Genomic DNA, 18,509 nt, shown 5'->3' with positions numbered 1-18,509 from the left:
CATGTGTAATTTATATACAAAGAGTAGAAAAATTTTCAGTTGGGTTTCAATTATAGTATAGTATCATAAAAAACATGAAAGTCTTTCATCTTATTAAAGTGGAGTAATTTGTCTAAATCAGAAATTTTATAAGAGTTGTTTCAAAATGTGAATTTATAAAAAGGGTTAACGGTTAAAAAAGAGAAAAAGATTCAAGATATGGAAATATATTTTAATATAAAAGGTTAAAGGAAAAAGAAATGTTTCTAGATGAGTGATAATCTGTGTGGTAAAGTAAAAAGTTGTAAAATGCCATTTAAAAAGATTTTGAGGAAACTAGACTTACTTTAAAAGCTTGAGAAAGGAAAAAAGAAGAAAAAGGTATTTGTACATGGCAGATTGAGACAAAGCTTCTCAATGGAGTTTAAAAAAAAAAAGCCTTTGGTTGAAGGGCAGCCATGTAAACTAACATTAAAGAGATTTAAACAGAATCTAAGCCTCGTTTAAAAGAGTGAAGTTGTAGGTGGTGAAAAAGTACATTTAAAAGTACAGTGTAGATGATAATTGGAAGGCTTTAAAAGGTTAAATTGAAGGTGGTTAAAATGCCTTCATGATGGAGGAAAGAAGCTTAGTTAATCTTAAAGGCATTGCTTAAAAAATGGGAAGATAATAGGATAAAAGATATTTAGATAAAGAAGATTAAAAATTTAAAGTGAAAAACTTTAAAGACAGAAGTATAGAAAGTTAAAAAGAAAAAAGATAAAGAAGATGTAAAAAGATAGAAAAGATGTAGGAAGACAAGAATTTTAAACCCACAAAATAGGAAAAAAAAAAAAAAAAAAACTAGGAGGAAAATAAGCAACTAAGGGTAAAAATACAAACCTTAGGAAAAAAAAAAACTAGAAGATAGAAATAAGATAGAAAATGGTTGAAAATGTCAAGTAAGGTATTACACAGATAGAAAATGCAAAAAGCTAAGACAACTATTAGATACAGACATACTTATTAAAGCAAAAAGAGGGAATTGGAAAGGGGTATATATCCCCCATAGATAAACTTAAAATAACGCTTTTTACTCTAAACTTTTTAAATTTGGATTCATCAGGACTTAGTGCTGCGGAAAGGCATATGTATCCAAAAAATGTACATAAGCCTAAAGTACTTTGGAAAGATATTCTAACAGGACAATGGAAAGGTCCTGACCCAGTGATTGTCTGGAGTCGGGGGTCTGTTTGTGTTTTTCCACAGGGAGAACAGCAGCCCATTTGGATTCCAGAAAGATTAACTAAAACAGTCTCTACAGATTGAAAAGAAGATGATTTGACTCAAATCCATAACAGCTGATATCCAGAACTCCAGCTTGGCCATTCTTACATCTGCAACAGTGATTAACCAGTGATATAATTTTTATTTCCTTGCCAGCGCACCCCATGTTAATAGTGGTAGTGCTGGCATATCTTTGCTGATGGTGTCACCAGTGATGCAATTTTTCCCAAGGAGCCGTCAATTGGCTTGGTGTCGTGGCATTTCTGTATCCTCCTCCCTTCTGCTAGTGATGGTCTAAAATTTGGGGGCCAATGGCTTATGCTGGACCGGTAGTCAGTGACGGGTATGATCCAATTACAGTGGTATCAACCTAAGACAGGAGGCTGACGCCTAAAGGTCAGTTTTCCGATGACGGGTAAGAACCATATGTTGAATTGGACAACCTACCAGGCACGGTCCTTAAGCCACATTAACCTCACTCCCCCACTGGCACCAAGGCCAAATTTGGGGGCCAACAGAGGTGAGGCAAAGAACCTCACCCCCCCACTGGTGCATAGACCTATCCACAAGTATGGCTGTATGCTGGACCGGTAGTCAGTGACGGGTATGATTCAATTGCAGTGGTATCAACCTAAGACAGGAGGCTGACGCCTAAAGGTCAGTTTTCCGATGACGGGTAAGAACCATATGTTGAATTGGACAACCTACCAGGCACGGTCCTTAAGCCACATTGCTTGTTGTTTAATTAATCAGAAGGGGGGAGATGCTGGGAGCCATTAGCCAAGTAGGTATGACAATTTCCTTGCCAGCGTACCCCATGTTGCTGACATGTTGCAGCGACATTGAATGTAGGTGACCTTGCTCAAGGACCAAGGCAGATTAGGGTGTTCCCGGTTTTAAGATAAATCGTGTTTAGGGCGTTCCCAGTTTAGGTTCCAGGTTTAAGGTTTAAGATTATTCCTCCTGGGAATAGGGCGTATCCTGCTGCCTGAGTTCCCCTTGAGTTCTCACGTGATTCAGACAGTATATTTTGGGAGACAGAAGCCCAGTGGAGGTGGATTTGGGCAGAGAAGGTGGATTTGGGCAGAGAACGTGGACTTCCCCAGAACGTGATGGTAGACGGCTGGTGTGAGTTCGGGAATAAAGAGTTGCTGTTTGAATCTACAAGCTGTGTGGTGGCTCGTGATTGTGTGCCCAGCCAGACTGCGGCATTTGTGCCCAGCCAGACTGCGGCAACATGATGGGACCCTATCCCAATGTGGGGTAAGTAAAGGCCTCCTGAATGAGTGCTGTCCATGCAAAGGTCTTCAAGGAGCCTCTAATATACTTGAGAATTAGATGAGACACAGAGTGATCAGGAAATAGGTAAGGGTCAAGGATATATATAGGGAGACTTTTGGTAAAGGAGAAGTCTCTGAAGGCCACAGAAACCAGAGCGGGAGGCCTCACACTGGGTCTTGAAGGATGGACAAGATTTGGTGCCTTAAAAGTAAAAACCCACTAAAGACCAAAGAGCAGGACCCATGAAATACAGGCAGATTGGAGTACAGGGTGTGTTTTAGGAAAAAGTCCTTGTAAGGCAAGCAAGCTGAGATTAATAAACTGGTTTCTAAAGGAGGATTCATTCATCTGTAGTCAAACTCTCATCCTGACTTGGCTCCCCATTTCAACGGGGACTATAGTAGCCTCATCATGACATTCTGGGCTGGCAAGCTGCCCTTTGTTCCCAGAACATAAGATGAGCTGAAATAGGGCTCTGACTTCCCATTCCCACATTCAAAGAGGCTGTGGGTTCTGAGGAAGAGGGTCAGACTAGAAATTGTGAGAAAAGTGAACAATTTCACCAGGAAAGAGTCTAAGAAATGATTTTTTAAAAATAGTTTCCCCTTCAATTTTCTCTCAAGGATCCTTTCAATGGAAGCAGAGCCTAAAGTTCCAAACCCTTGTGTTCAACTCTGGGATAGGGTGTGTGTGTGTGTGTGTGTGTGTGTGTGTGTGTGTGTGTTGTGTGTGTGTGTGTGTGTTGTGTGTATGTGTGTGTGTGTAGGGGAGACAGAGACAGAGAGAACACTCTGGGAATGCAGGAGTGGGAGTCCCACCCCTCTCTGCTGGTAATAGGGTGGGGAGTGGGTACCCCTCAGTATCTCTGGTCTTGAGGGTTGTGGGTACTATTCAGTATCTACAGGTTTGGGGGCTGCCAAAACCTACAGGAGGAGACAACCAGGGACTTCTTCTGGATGTCCATGGCTTGGGTAGGAGTGACACATAATGGGATGAGCTGGCAATATCTGCAGTAGTTCAGAAGCTCATTCTTGTTGCTAAGGAGAGAGCCGAGACGCAGGGGTGTGGCTAAGTGACAGACCAGAAGGTATGCAGAGATAAAGGAAGAAAGCCCCACCTAGGGTGTAGCTGCTAAAATGGAAGAGCACATTTGGAAGGAAGAAACAGCAGGCTTTGGAAAGAACTCAGGAACTCTGAGATGTGTAGCCTGGAGGAACCAGGATGGCAATAGCTTTGAGCTCAGTGATGGCAATATTGAGCTTGCAGGGACACTATGACCCTCAGAAGGGAAATCAGGCAGGGGCTGGATACCAGGGAGTTATCCCATAGACACAAGAAGCAACGCCAGAAGAGTGGACAAACCTAAAAATATGAAAAGTCATCCTCTTTCCTGAACACTGACGGTGTGCCAGGCACTCATTAAGAGTTCTTGTCATGACTTCAGAATTCTCCTGTCAAGGGCAGGGGTTATTGTTTGTCTCCACTTACAGATTACAAAATCTGGGGAGCACAAGTCCAGGATGGTACAGCTGGTAACCAAGGATTCCAACCCAGGTCTATCTGACTCAAATCCCCTGATTTTAACACCACAGTGGAAGAGCTGAGGGCCAAACCCTGGGGAAATCCTCATCCAGGGGCCAGAGACAGGAGAAGCCGTCAAGTGCTTAGTGAGGTGGGATGTAGACCAGGACTTGTCTAGTAGAAGCCAGAGGGCCTGGGGTGGGGATTCTTTCCACAGAGGGGCCACCACACTGTTCCCATCTACTAAGAAATGGGAAATACAAGTGCTAATTTCTTCATGTTGGATCTGAGCTATAGATCTCATTTGGAAAAATTCAAAACCAAACCAAATCACGTGATACTATACCTGAAGCTGTTCCGGGAAGAGAGGTCAGCTTGGAGGAGCTATTTGGCTTGGTTGATCTGTTCACCATAGGAGCTTAAACACACAAAAATATATACAGATAACCATGACAGATACATTCTCCTGGGGAAAATTACCTCATCAGGAAAACTAAAGGGTCCTAATGGGTCAGACTATGGAATTTGCCAAGAATGAGTAAGAGACACCCTTATTAAACACACAAACCATTCAAAGAAGTCTCCTCACAGGAAATCTCTGGAATGAATATATTAAGGATTAAAGGAATAATCAGATTATTTTATGACAGGGATTTGTTAAAATGAATACAGGGAATATCATTCGCCAAACTGAAGTTCTAGGAGATGAATTTTTTTTTTTTTTTAGTAGAAGTATGTTCAACCTAATCATGGAAAGGCCAAGTTAATAGTCCCCCCAACTCCCCAACTTCCCTTCAACATGCAATACATACAATTTCTCTTGGAGTGTGTGTGTGTGTGTGTGTGTGTGTGTGTATTTTAGGGGGAGGGTGAAGAGAAATATGTATGTGTTGTTTTATGGCAATGGTGGCTTGGGAATTCAGGTGGGTCTTAGGGGTACAGGAAAGTGTTGCTACAGGGAGGCAGACTTAATACCTTGCAGTCAAGTTTATTAGATGGGTAGTGTTACCTGAAGAGGCAAGTGCATGGGATTATATTCTGCAAAGGAACTACATTCAGAATAAACATGCCCTATTTTGGTGCCAGACCTGAGAGTGTGGCACTGGCTTTTTTAGGGTAACTTGTTTGTGAGAGCATCTGCTACACTGTACAGGATTTATAAATGCGATGTTTCTCATAAGCCTGGGATACCAGTGTTGAGAGCCACAGTTTAGTCGGAATGACACCTGGCATTTTGTAGAGGGAATGGTTGAAAGGTGACCCTGCTCCGGGATTAGGGCAGATCCTGCTGCCTCGCCCCCCCCCCCACTTTGGAGTTCCCGTTGAGTTCTCGCAGGGTTCCCTGAGAATTGGCACGCGGAGCCCAGTGGAGGGAGTGTGTTACCTGGAAGTGTGTGTAGAGTGCCAATGAGAGTTCGGGAATAAAGAGTTGCTGTTTGAACCTACAAGGCTTTGTGGCGGCTCGGTTATTTGTGCCCAGCCAGACTGCGGCATACCAGGACCTTTTAAGAATCAGGATTCACAGCACAGTTCACTCTTTCACCCCATCAGTCCTCTATGGAAATTGTTCCTAGTGCGCCACTGTATAAGGCAACATGGTGGCTTGCAGCTCTATTCGGTTTTATGAGAAATCTTTCTATGCAAGGGCAGCTGAAGGTAACCCAGTGCTTTTAGAAGTTGGGATGGAAATATTAAATCATGGGAGAGGAAAGTAGAATGAGGAAGGTAGGGGGAAAGGCTCCAGAGATGAGTTGCTCACTGATATCTCTGCTCCACCAGCCAAAGGAGGCCCATGCTGTGGCTACAGAGGAGAGAGGCCAGGGCATTGCCATGTCTGAACCCTTAATGCTTACTACTAAAGAGTTCTGAATGCCCTGAGTAACTTCTAGAAGTTGTCAGATGCGGGAATCTGCAGACTCTTACCTTTTTCAGATGGAGGTGAACTGCTTTCTGTTGGATGAATATAGTTTTCATCATTATCTTCTACAGGGACAACATAATCAGCCTAAAGGAAATGCAGAAATTAATGAGAAAAATCTGGGTAGTCATAGTTGACTGTGGGGAGGGAAGGAGGAATTTTTTAAAACAAGGCTTTACTTATAATTCACATGCCATAAGACTGCACTATGTAAAGTAGACTACGTAGTGCAATTTGGTATATGGCCATCCCTTGGTATCTACAGGGGTTAATTCCAGGACCTTCTCCCTCCATGGATACTAAGTTCCCTATAAAATAGGTAGTGTTCACATATAACCAATGCATACCCTCTTGTAGACCTTAAATAATCTCTAGATTAGTTAAAATACCTAATGTGATACAATGCTGTGTAAACAGTTGTCAGGCAATAATGACAAGGAAAAAAGTTCATACGTATTCGACACAGGCACAATTTTGTAAAAATTATTTTCTGAACATAGTTGGTTGTATTCACAGAGTTGTGCCATCATTACCACAATCTAATTTTAGAAGATTTTTATTACCCTCTAAAAAACCTTGCACCCTTTAGTCACTCTCCCATCTATCCCCTCCCCTGACCTAGACAACCACAAGCCTTCTTTCTGACTATACAGATTTGCTCATTCTGAACACTGTATATATAAAGGAAAGCATACATCATGTAGTCTTTTGTCACATATTTACTTACATGATGATTTCCAGATTTTTTTCATGTGTCATCATATCATTCCTTTTTATGGACAAATAATATTCTATCATGAATATACCACATTTTGTTTATCGGTTGATGGGCATTTGGTTGCTCCTACTTTGGGGATGTTATGAGTAATGCTGCTATATACATTTGTGAACACATTTTGGGGTAGACATTCATTTCTCTTAGGAATTCACCTCCTAGGAGTGAAATCACTGGGTCAGATGGTAGCTCTGTGTTTCATAGTGTGAGGAACAGTGAAATGTTTTCCAAAGTGGCTGCCCCATTTTCCACCCCCACCAGCTTTGTGTGATGGTTCTCCATATGTTCACCAATACTTGTTATTGTCTGTCTTTTGGGGTATAGGAATCCTCACAGGTATGAAGCAGTGTCTCTCGTAATTTCGATTTGCATTTCTTTGATGACAAATGATGGTGAACGTGCTCATTTGTATATCTTTGGAGAAATGTCTATTCAAATCCATGCCCATTTTTAGTTCAGTTATATTTTTATTGTTGAATTCACAGGAGTTCTTTGTATGTTCTATATACAAGTCCTTTATTAGATATAAGATTCAAAAAATTATTCTCCTTTTCTGTCAATTGTAGTTCATTTTCTTGATGGTATCATTTGTGGCATGAAAGTTTTAAATTGTGAAGTCCATTTTATCTTTTTCTTTTGTTCCTTGGGCTTTTTTGTTGTCCTATCTAAAAAAAATATAGCCTAAACCAAGGCGACAAAGATTTCTTCCTGTGCCTTCCTCTAAGAATTTTATAATTTTAGTCCTTACATTTAAGTTTATAATTCATTTTTAGTTAATTGTGTATGTGGTATTAGATAGTGTTTAATACTATCTAATACTAATACCACGTTTTTCTTTGGTATGTGGTTATATAGTTTTCGAAGCACTATTTATTTAAAAACATAATTCTTTCTCCATTGTATTGGCACCTTGTCAATAATCAATTGACCACAGATACAGGGAGGTAATGATTTTATACCGATAAGCTATAAATGAGATAATAAGATCTTAAAAGCAGTTTTTACAATCTGTCCTGGTGGGTAGTCAAGAAAGGTACTAGGAGAAACACAAACCAATATTTATTGCCAGGTGCTTTTCTAAGTATTTTGCACACATTGTCTCATTTCATCTTTCTAACAACCCAATAAGGTATGTACCATCATTGCTCCATTTCAAAATAAAGAAACTGAGACACAGAATAATTAGACAGCCTGCTCAAGGTCTCACAGTTAAAAAGTGGTAGATCTGAGATTTGAACCTAGATGGTGCAAGAATTCAGGACTCACACTCCGATCCACAACACGCTAGTACTAGAGTCTTCCTCCTCCTCTTTCTGTCATATTTTTAATCATTTTTTCATTTAATTGTAATTTCTCATCTCTTTCTTCACTTCCAAACCTGGCCCAAAGGTCCCGGGTTGTTCTATTCACACATCACCTCAATTCTGCAGTCATCTTTGGCTGCAGATGATTTGGCTGAGGGAGTGAGGCTCTGGAGTTGAACAGACCTGGGAGGAAATTGTGCTGGGCTCTTGTCTGGTTGTATGACCTTTTTGTGGGGAGGGGTGTACATTGCTATAACAGTAGAAGTCTTCTAGATCTGCCAATCAGAGGGGAGCTCTTGCCCTCTGCTCTGTTGCTAGACTCACTGTGTCAGAGTGTAGATTCTGAATAGGTTCTCTGATCTGTGTTTGTATTTCCAGTGCCTGTATAATCAAGAGGCTCAGAGAATAGAATTGAAATTGGCTAATCCAAGAGCCAAGGCTGAGGTAAGATGATTTAGCAGCATTGAATAGTGGGCATGTTGAGAGGCTCTAGTATCTTTGCAGGACCCTTTTGGCCCCATGGGTCAACCTTTCTGGATTAGCTGGCAGTTTGAGCAACATATTGCCAGAGTCTAGCCTTTCTTGCAGGGACTAGTTCCTGTGACAGAAGAGGCTGAGTCCCCAGGAAGCATGTCCTTGCTCTCAAGCCTGTAGTCAACAAAACCCTCAAATTTCTTGTATCTGAACACAGAACTTTGGCATTGGCACTTGGCACCAATACCTGATGGTTATAGGGAAGCCAGAAGCACAGTGCCCTACCCAAAGCTTCCTAGCCCAATTTCACACTTCAGAATTGATTCTTTCCTCTGAATTCTCAGTTTGTACTTGTTTTGCCTGCAGTGCTTGATTACACTAGAAGCTGTTTTATCTGTAATGTCTAGAATTTGAGCTATTTAGAATAATGATATTTCTGGAATCAAGACATTTTTATTCCAAAAGAGCAATACAGAAAAAAAAAATCGCTCTAATTCCAACAAGTTCTGTTTGTTGGCTTTGCTTTGCCTTTTATAGGGTTTACAGACAGGGAATGCATAATATATGTTTCCTAATTGCAATTAAATGCTTGAAGATCATTACCTGACAAAATAAGTGAATGATCAAGAACCATCACAATCTATGTCCTAAGGAAATCACCCTGGCATTGCTGTATCTTATAAACCCCATTATCACATGAACAAATCACAAATGCTTGGCTATAGTGACATCATTAATTGCTCTTTTGCCCCCTTGGTACTAAGGATTGAACCCAGGGCTTTACACATGCTAAGTAGGCACTCTACCACCGAGCAACATCCCCAGCCCAATAATTGGTTTTTTGACATCAAGTAGATTGTTCTACTATTGTGACCTATGTTAATTAGCAATATTTTATTTATTGTAATATCATGATTCAAAAATATAAGTGATTGCTCTTAAAATTATCTTAGATCAACTTCAACGTTCATATGTTTCAGCATTAATATACCATTCTTCCTGTCTGCCTTCCCCTGGACTACAGATTTGAGAATCAAAAGTGCCACAAATTCATCCTATTTTCACTTTCCCATTGCCCCAGGCCCTATTTGTTTATCAGGGGTCATTCTGATTAGCTATTACATGCCCACACACAAGATTCTTCCTTATTACAAGTCATGTGGGCTTTTAATAGCTTTATACATTATTTTGGTGATTTTTATAGCAATACCTACCATGTTTGGTACATTCTGATTTTACAGATGAGGAACTTGAGGGAAATTGAGTGATCTGTTCAAGGGTCAAAGACCACAGGTATAAAGCCCTGTAAGAACAGGTACTTGGTCTGTTCTGGGCATCACTGAAGCCCTGGAACCACACAGTGCTTGGCACATCTGTGTTCAATGAGGGGCCAGTCTCTCCTCAGTGGGTGTTGCAGAGGTGGTACTGGGGAGCTGTTCAACACCCAGCCCCAACACCTCACTATCTGGGTTCAAATGCCAGCTCCGCCATCCACTTCACTTCCCTGCTGTATCATGGGGAGATTCCAGACGGATTTACTGTACCTCATCCTCAAGGAGGTCTTTAGGTTTGGGTGGGATCTGAGGCTTCTGCAGAGAGGCTGGGATCGGCAGCGTGGAGGCCAGTCTTGCTTTTGCAGAAGGCCAGCTGGGCTTACTGGGAAGTGTCTTGCTGAAGGGTGGAGACTGCCTCTGGCTAGACCGATTATCTTGAACAAACAAACAAACGAAAAACAAAACACAACTCAATAGAGGTTCCGGACTGTTCCTTGAGTGGAGGCCAGGAAGATTAGAAAGTATGTAACTACTGGCATCTATGTAGCTACAAATAATCAGTGAGGCAGTCCTTAAAGAGCAAAGTGGAATGTTCAGCAAAAAGTTTCTGTTGTCTCTGACTTACACAATAAACCCCAGAAGAACATCCTCATGCAAAACATCCTCCCGGGGGAGTGACGGAAGCCCATAGGCCCAGGAATACCGTCAGGCCAACACTCTTACAAGCACAGTGGACCGAAGCAGCACAGGGAGGGTGTGTGTCTGTAAGTGGTGTAATTCTCAATCCTGTTAAATATCAGAACTAACTGGGGAGCTTTAAAAATCCTGAGGCCTCTGCCCCACCCCAGGCCTATTATGTCTGAACTTCTTTTAAAAATTCCCCAGGCTATTCTAAGGTACATCCAGAGTGGCCATCACTTGTGTGGGTCAACCTATGTCCCTTCCCTCAATGACTTCCCTCAATTCCTAGAGGACCCTGGCAACCCCCTTGCACCAGGTCTGTCTATTTTCAGCAGATGTTGGGGAAAGATCCAGCTCTGAAGCCAAAATGGGTCTGGGTTCTGCACCCCCCTCTGCCACTCACCGCACACGGCTGTTGGGCTGGCTATTCAACCTCTCTGGGCCTCACTTCCTCATTTTAAAATGGAAGATCATGCTACCCACTTCAGAGAGTTATCGTAGGAATGAGAAAGATGGCAATGAAAGCAGCAGGTGGGGCATGCCTGCCTCATAAGCAGAACTAACATTACTATGCCAGGCCATGAGGGCTTAGGAACTGCAACTCTACCCAGCTGATGCTGTGAGCTAAGTTTTGATTTGGACTGATACAGTTTAGGAAACTCTAAGCGTAGGAACAACCTGGTGCATTTCCTACCTTGGGGACAGTACCTTTACTTACAGTGGCCTACACTGCCATCATTGGCTTCCTGCTGCTTCCTCTGTTATAGTCCCCCTAGCTTGGTATAGCTGCCCTTGCACGTTATCCCCCTAACTCCACACCCTCCCCTGATGCCTGTTCTTGCCCTCAGCCCTTGCTTCTTCCTTGTTGAAGGTATGTAGTTAACGGCACTGGTTACTGTGCTTTTGTACTTGGGCATCCAATTGCTATGCCTATTAAGTTTTATTTACAGTTCTTGGAGTTCGCTCAGATTTCTTAATGCAATATTCAAGTCCATCCAAGGTAGCAAAATGTAGAAGACAGGTTTTGAAGTGTGTGCCCTTGAATGAACCACCTAGCCACCTTTGCGGTTTCCTGGTCTGCAAAATGTGCCTAGCAAAACCCTTCCCTTTCAGGGTTATTACAAAGACTGAACAAGATCGGTTACCAAATCCAGTGGGCAGTGCCTGGAGCACAGTGGGTTACACACGAACCTTGAGGACTGAGAGGTCAAGTTCACACAGAACCTCAGCCGAGTTAGTCCATTCTTCCAAGCTGCTACTTTCCATCCACCCCCCCCCCCCAACTTGAGATGGACCCCAGGGACACTCTCCCACTGAGCTGCATCCCAGCCTTTTTAATTTTCAAACAGGGTCTGTGCCTAACTTGAACTTGCCATCCTCCTGCCTCAACCCCCTGAATTGCTGGGATTACAGGCTGGTGCCAACCTCTTCCTTTTTAAAGAGGTTATGAAGAGAGTTGATTAGGCCATGTCTGCAAAGCACTAAACTGTGAAGTATAAAGTCTGGGGAATATGTTGTCCTGTCTCTGGCACATAGTAGGTGCTCTACAGACTAACTGTGGAACAAAACAAGGAGCAGTTGTAGTCAATGAGAAAGGACAGAAGTCCTTTCCATGAGGAAACACTTGGTACAAATGCTAGCACTGCCCCAACTGTCATGGACATGCTGGCTGGCCTCACTTTTGGGGAACTCAATGTCTCCTGCTAAGATTGGAAAGTAAATTTTTTCTTTATGGACAATAAAAGGAACATGCAGCCCTCAAGACCAGACCTAAGCTGTGTCCATTTGAGTTGTGAGGCTAATTCCAGGGCTCCTAGGCTTTCCTGACCCTCCTGCCCTGTGGGCAGGGGGCCAGGATTGTCTGGTATGGGTGGGAGTAGGGATCCTTGAGGGTGGTCAGAGTTCTATATGAACTTCTTAAGCAAAATTCCATGAACTCGTGTGCGGGAAGCCCTAAGAGAAGCAGAGGTTGGATTGCCTTGGGCCTACTGGGGCAGGGGCGGGGGACGGGGGGAACATCAGGGTGTGCTTTATTAATTTATTAATTCTTTTATTTTTGACTATTTTCAGTGATCCTGATTTAGGACAGATACCTTTCACCTGGAATGGGGAAATTTGCCATTTGGGCTGCATCTGTGAGCACCCAGATTTCCTGCTTGGAAGAGTGAGCCCTAATGGTGGGCAGAACAAAGGGCACTTGGGCAGCAGCCTGTTTGTCCACCTCTGTCCCTGGGGGCCTGGAAGTCAGAGCAGCTGGTGTTGGAGTATGTGTGTGTGTGTGTATGTGTGTGTTGGGGTGGGGGATGGCCTTACCTACATACTCGCCCCTGGTGAAGGGCAGGGCAGGATGGATGGTCCTCGTTTCCTGCTCGGCTGGAGGCGGCTCATAGCTATCATCCCCATTCTCCTCTGCAGGCATCACGTACATCTCTGAGTCTGAGTGATCATCTGGATTTTCATAGTCGCTGTCCTGCAAATGTAGACACTACGCTCAGTGTACCTGTGTCCCTTAGTCACCAGCACAATTCCTACCATCGCAGGTCAAAGTGGTTCCCCCAGTGTAGTGATGGGTAAGCCAAGGCTGGGAGATGCTGACCTTGCAAGGTTAGGCAGCTAACAAGAGGCAAAACGGGGTCTGAGCCACACCTTCCTCCCTCCAGAGCTTGTTCCCTTAACCCCTGCAGCACACTATTTAAACATGAGGGTGACTGAGACTCTATTTGTAGGCCAAGAACAGAAGATAAAATACATTTTTAAAAGACAGAAAAAGAACCCAATCTATAAATAAAATAACCAATAGGTTCTTTCTATCTTAAATGCCGAGAAAATAGGAGAAGGTGAGGGGATGCCCCAGAAAACAACACAGATGTCTTTGAGGGGATGTGGGTTGTTTTGTTTTGTTTTAAGCAGAGCTAATAAGCCAGGGGAAGAGAGGAGTCTAGACCTGAAACACATTCAGAATCCAGTCTCTTTCTTTCTTTTCCTTTTTTAAAAATACACATTTTAAATCCACATTAAAATACACTGGTATGGTCTGATGCTCAAACAGTGAAGATGAAGTCTTTCTAGACTCTTCTCTCCCTTGACACAGGGAATAGCTTGTTGTAAACGTTTTCCATAGATAGCTTATCTAGGTACCATTTATGTATACAATAGTTTGGAGGAGATGTTTGACTCAGACTTAAGAGGTCTTCTGACCTCTGCATCCACCTCCCTTCCCACTGCCTATCACAATGCATGATCCACACATGGATTTCCAATGAATGGATGGGGAACTTGCTTTTTTAGCTTATTTCCTTTCACTTGCAATTTTTATAACAGGAATTCCTCAGGCAGACCTGGAGGCTTTAGGAACAAGCTTGGATTTTATCCTGTGTGCAATGTTGGACCACTACACGAAAAGTAATGGTGAGTGGATGTTTACTTAATTCTTGTTACAGCTGGTATCTTCATTTTGGTTTTTTGACTTTGGGGCAAGTCATTCCCTCATCTCCAAGCTGGTTTTACTCGTGTTTTCTATGCCCCCACTGTGTGCTTTTTATTCAGCCCGAGAATTCCATTTTCTCTCTCCTCTGGATGTAGACCACTGGGCTTCTTTGTTTTGCTGCAGATGCAGCCTTGTGATGCAGCCAGAAGGGGGCGCAGCTGCAGCACGTCTGGGGATCAGCAGCTGCAGAGAGCTCTCTGGGAGGGACTCCAAACCCAAGTGGCTGGTAGGGAAATCACCTCTTCCCCTCATTTTTATTTTCTTTTTCTGTGGTTGAAAAAGGGGGAACTGCTATATCCTATGGCTGTATAAGCTCCAGGTGGTATATACAGCCCAGAACTGGGCTCAGGCCTGATTTTGCTGCCTACATGGAGTCTGCCTCCTGGGTTCTCATTCCACTGGCCACTGATTGACAGAGGGAAAATCATTTTAATTCTCAGCTTCCATTTTCTTCTCTGGGAAGTGGGTGCCTAGGTGTGTGGAGCCTTCTTGGATTCTCTGTATATCTGAAACTCAGATTGGATCAGGGTGGCATTCTAAATGAATTTGATGTGCATTAGGATTAATTTTTGTGAGGAAGGACATCTTGTCCACACAAGACTCAACCTAAGAGACAAGTGGCTTCAGGGGCTCTTGCAATTGTGACAATACCTTGGGGAGGTCCACAATTCATTCTGGCACACCACCTACCAATGTCTCCATGGCCTGTTCCCTCTCTCTTACTCTGTGGTTCCCAGAGTTCTGATAATGTCCTCCAGGTCACAGTAGCCACCTCAGTGGTTGTGAGTCTGGTTGTGAGCTCTGAGGGCCTGGGTTTGAATTTGGAACTGCAAGTTACTGACACTTTCCATAGTTGGTCCTGGAGGTACTTTTCTGTAGGTATTAACTCTTTCTTAGTGTGTTTGGGCTCCAGGACAGGGGTCAGGAGGTGACAGAACACAAGGGAATGTAGGGCAGAGGCATTTACCAACGGATAGAGAAATCCTTAAACATTTTAACATCTATTTTGGCTGTGTGGTGACAGCACTGAAAATCTCGTTAGGGCCGAGGTGAGAATTAAATGAGACAAGGAAGGTCAAGTTCTTAGCCTGGCACATAGTGAGTGCTGGGTCAAGCCGGCCATCCTGAGCTCACTTCTGCCTCGTCTGCAGGTTGCCTTTCCAGACCCGCCCTCTTCCTGTGAGGTTCAGCTGAACACCAGCGAATAATTCAGAAACAATTCCTCTGCAAGGCCTCTCACAGGGCCTTGGTATCCTCCCAGACCCCGGAGCAAATACTTACAAAGTCATCTGACCACTGCTCCTCGTCAGCAGGACTCTCTGAAATGGTATGAAGGACACAGAGTGTATAAGCATAAACCTCAGCTGGCCAGCTCCAGCCTGTCCTCAAGTCCCCACACCTGCATTCCCTTTCTTGGGGCCTCCTAGTGCCTTTTTCTTAGCCTTAAATAATTATTGCAGTCAGATGTTCATTTATTTTTTAGTTTTTTTTTAATTGATTCTCAAATCATAAAGTTCCACTGGAGCAGAGCCAAGGTGCTTCTGACCTGTGCCTGTCTTTGTCAAGGGACACTTCTGGGGCCTTAGAACAACTCAGTAGAGACCTGCAGTCCATTCCATGGCTTCTAAGGCTTTCTTTGGATCAGTATGTGAATCAACATGGAGTAGGAAGAGCACTGCACAGGGAGACAGGTCTTAATTCTCATCCTGATTCTAAGTTTGATTTTGTTGTTGTTAAAAAAAATAATAATAATAATCCAGTGCTTTACTTGTACCAAGCAATGTTATCAGAGCTTTGCACCTTTTTGGCATCCTCAAAAATCTTGTAAGGAAACTGAGGCCTAGAGCAGATAACTCATGTGTCCAAGGTCAGAGAGTAAAAGGCAGAGAGAGTAAAGGGCAGGAGCAGAACCCTGCAGATTGACTTCAAAGCTCTTTCTCTGAACCCCCAAACCATATTGCAGTCAATGTCCTGGGGTCTGTAGGGGACATACAAATGAATGTGACAGGCTGTGGGCCTAAAGTAACTTATAAATTTAAAGAATAAGGAAGGTCTGAATATTTCTCCTCCAAAACACATTTTGAGTTTAGCATCTACCCCATCACATAAACTGACCATACGATGGTAAGATGTTTTTGTTTTGACATTTCAATAGAAACCTTTAGACAATGCCTGTATGAAATCCAGTGCCTCATCTTCCTAAATCAGATTTGCTGAGCCTTTTCTCAGTGAGTCAGGGTCTACTTTACCACTGGGTGAATGTAGTTGCAGTAATCATCTAACCAGTTCCTCTATCTATCACGTTATCTTTCTTCTCTAACTCATCTGTCCTTCAGTTTCTGGTTGTTTTCTTGAAACAAAGATTGGACCATGCTGTTCCCTTTTCAAGGATCATCGTGACTTCCTATGGAATAAAATCAAGGTTCTGCATCCAGACATTCAAATGCTCCGCCCACTGTCCCTCCTTGGACTTTTCTTGCTGCAGCCTTCCATTCCCGCCTTCCATTCCCAGGAAGCTTGCTCCCGGGAGTGTGCGCTTTCAGAAGTTCTCTGCTCTGCTCATGCCATTCCCTAGCCTGTCGTCCTTCCTCCTTGGAAATTCCTATCCTTCCTTCCCCATAAAGTCTTCCCCAGAACCTCTTGACACAATCATTTGCCCTCTCTTCTGGGCCCTCTTGCATGCCCTTTGCATCTCTTTTGGTGCCTTGAAGTCATAAGCACTTCACCCTCTCCTGGGCTATAATTAGGTTGTCTGTGTCTCTCTGGACTGAAAAGCAAGGCTTATCTAACTTATCTTTGTATTTGGATGGTGTTTTGCATTTGAACTGCATGCACTGGTCAAAGTATGAACTAATAAGTGAGTCAAATGAAAATCAGGATGATAATAATGGATTCCTATGGTCTGGGTGCTAGGCTAATGTTATAAAAGTCTATCCTGATAATAACACTGGGTATGTGTGGTTATTGTCTCTGTTTTATAATTAAGAGGTCTGGGCCTCTCTTAGAGAGGTTGCAAAAAACCCTCATGATTGGTGAATATAGGGGATGAATTGGAGGCCAGGCTACCTGTGTTGGCCCCTGTTGCTGATATTTCATGTGAACTGCCTAGCCCTCCACTAAGCATTCAGATAAAACCAGGGAAAGCAAGAATGATCCGGTCCAGACATCTTGGCACAATGGAGGCAAGAAAAGGTAAAAGGGGCCTTGAGGTAGAGGTTACTGATGGCATCCCACCCACCTAGCTACTTCTGTCTAGTCCAAGGGCAATTCACAGTACTATGCTTGCAAAGTCACAACCTTGCCGGCCATGACCTAGAGTACTAGACCCAAAGTCATGGCTGGCTTTCTGGTGAGTCAGGGAGCCTCCCGAAGTGTGCAGGTGGTGGTTTTAGAACCACGCAGTCTGGGTTCAAATCCCGGCTCTGCTCTGTACTAGCTGCTTGGCCTTGGAGCAAGGATTTAATATCATTCAAGGCTCAGTTTTCTCACTGTAAAACAGGAATAATAATAGGGACTGCCTCATGTTTTAGGGAGAATCAAGTATGCAATACCTGTAAAGTGCTTTGCAAAACCTGGCAAACAATGAGGATTAATTTTATTTTTGCCTTGGATATTGCAAATGTCACAATAAGCCCTCAAAACACCACCAATACTAATTTGCCCTAGGGACAATCATGCAGTATGGCCACCACAGACAAATGGACCCAAGAAAGCCTCTAGTGTATTGGCTAAAATGTTGGGGAGGATTAAGTTCCTGTTAGCTCTGGGCCAGTGGTTTAATTGTGTGTGTGTGTGTGTGTGTTTACACAGCCCCACCCAGAGAGCTAATATCCTGGTCAGGCCACCTTGTCAGGCAAAGCCTTTCCCAGTGTGTCCTTTCTGGGACTTATGGGCTTATGCTCCATTTTTCATGTCAGAATCCCATGGTGTACAATGGAGGGAACCCTCTGCCTGCCTGGCCCAGGCAATCAGGACTCCCATGCTCAACCTGACCTATGGGACAGCACCAGGTACTGGGAGGCACCTGGGAGTGACTGTGCCTGCTCTGGACCAAGACACAGGGGGTTGAGGTTGGGTGCTGGGGTCAGACTGCCTACCTCAGAGCCCTGAGCCTGCCACCTGGCAGCAGCATGGTCTTGGCCAAGTTGCTTAACATCAGAGCCTGTTTCCTCGTCACTAATCTGGACATTGGTTATAGCCTCTTTCGCAGTTTTGAGGGAATGAAAATGAAAGAATATTGCAAAGTGCTCAGAAGAGTATCTGACAGAGTAAGGGTTCAATGAATGTTGTAAAAAGAAAATTTGCATTCTCTGCAATTCTTAGAAAATCTTAAAGGGTAGATTCTTTTTCTACATCAAGGATCAGAGGCTCAGAGGCTCAGGAAAGTTGCAAAGCTGTTCCAAGTTCACACAGTGCTCAGAGGGCAAAGCCAGGATTGTAGTCCATCCTAAATGACCCCAAAGTCCAAGGTCTTCACACCAAAGCACATGCATAATGGAAATAAAAGACCTGAAGACTGAAAGCACGATCACGCATTAGATGGAGCACA

The 18,509-nt window shown here is 43.4% G+C and overlaps 1 protein-coding gene across 2 annotated transcripts in view; it reads right to left on the bottom strand.

Moving 5' to 3' along the window:
- Positions 1 to 18,509, bottom strand: part of Blnk (B cell linker) — a 73,253-nt gene that overhangs the window by 22,457 nt on the left and 32,287 nt on the right. The window contains exons 4-8 of one of the 2 annotated variants that reach the window (XM_027930117.2): positions 15,242 to 15,279; positions 12,787 to 12,958; positions 10,063 to 10,226; positions 5,971 to 6,052; positions 4,394 to 4,465 (exon numbers count right to left, since the gene is read on the bottom strand). In XM_027930117.2, the coding sequence (XP_027785918.2) occupies positions 4,394 to 4,465; positions 5,971 to 6,052; positions 10,063 to 10,226; positions 12,787 to 12,958; positions 15,242 to 15,279 (528 nt within the window). The remainder of the gene's footprint in view (positions 1 to 4,393; positions 4,466 to 5,970; positions 6,053 to 10,062; positions 10,227 to 12,786; positions 12,959 to 15,241; positions 15,280 to 18,509) is intronic. The other variant, XM_027930118.3, reaches the window with a different exon arrangement.

Source organism: Marmota flaviventris, chromosome 4 (genome assembly GCF_047511675.1).
Source record: "Marmota flaviventris isolate mMarFla1 chromosome 4, mMarFla1.hap1, whole genome shotgun sequence".
NCBI classification, from domain to species: domain Eukaryota; kingdom Metazoa; phylum Chordata; class Mammalia; order Rodentia; family Sciuridae; genus Marmota; species Marmota flaviventris.
Note: the sequence above shows the minus strand (reverse complement) of the source record. Positions and strands in the feature narration are given on the sequence as shown.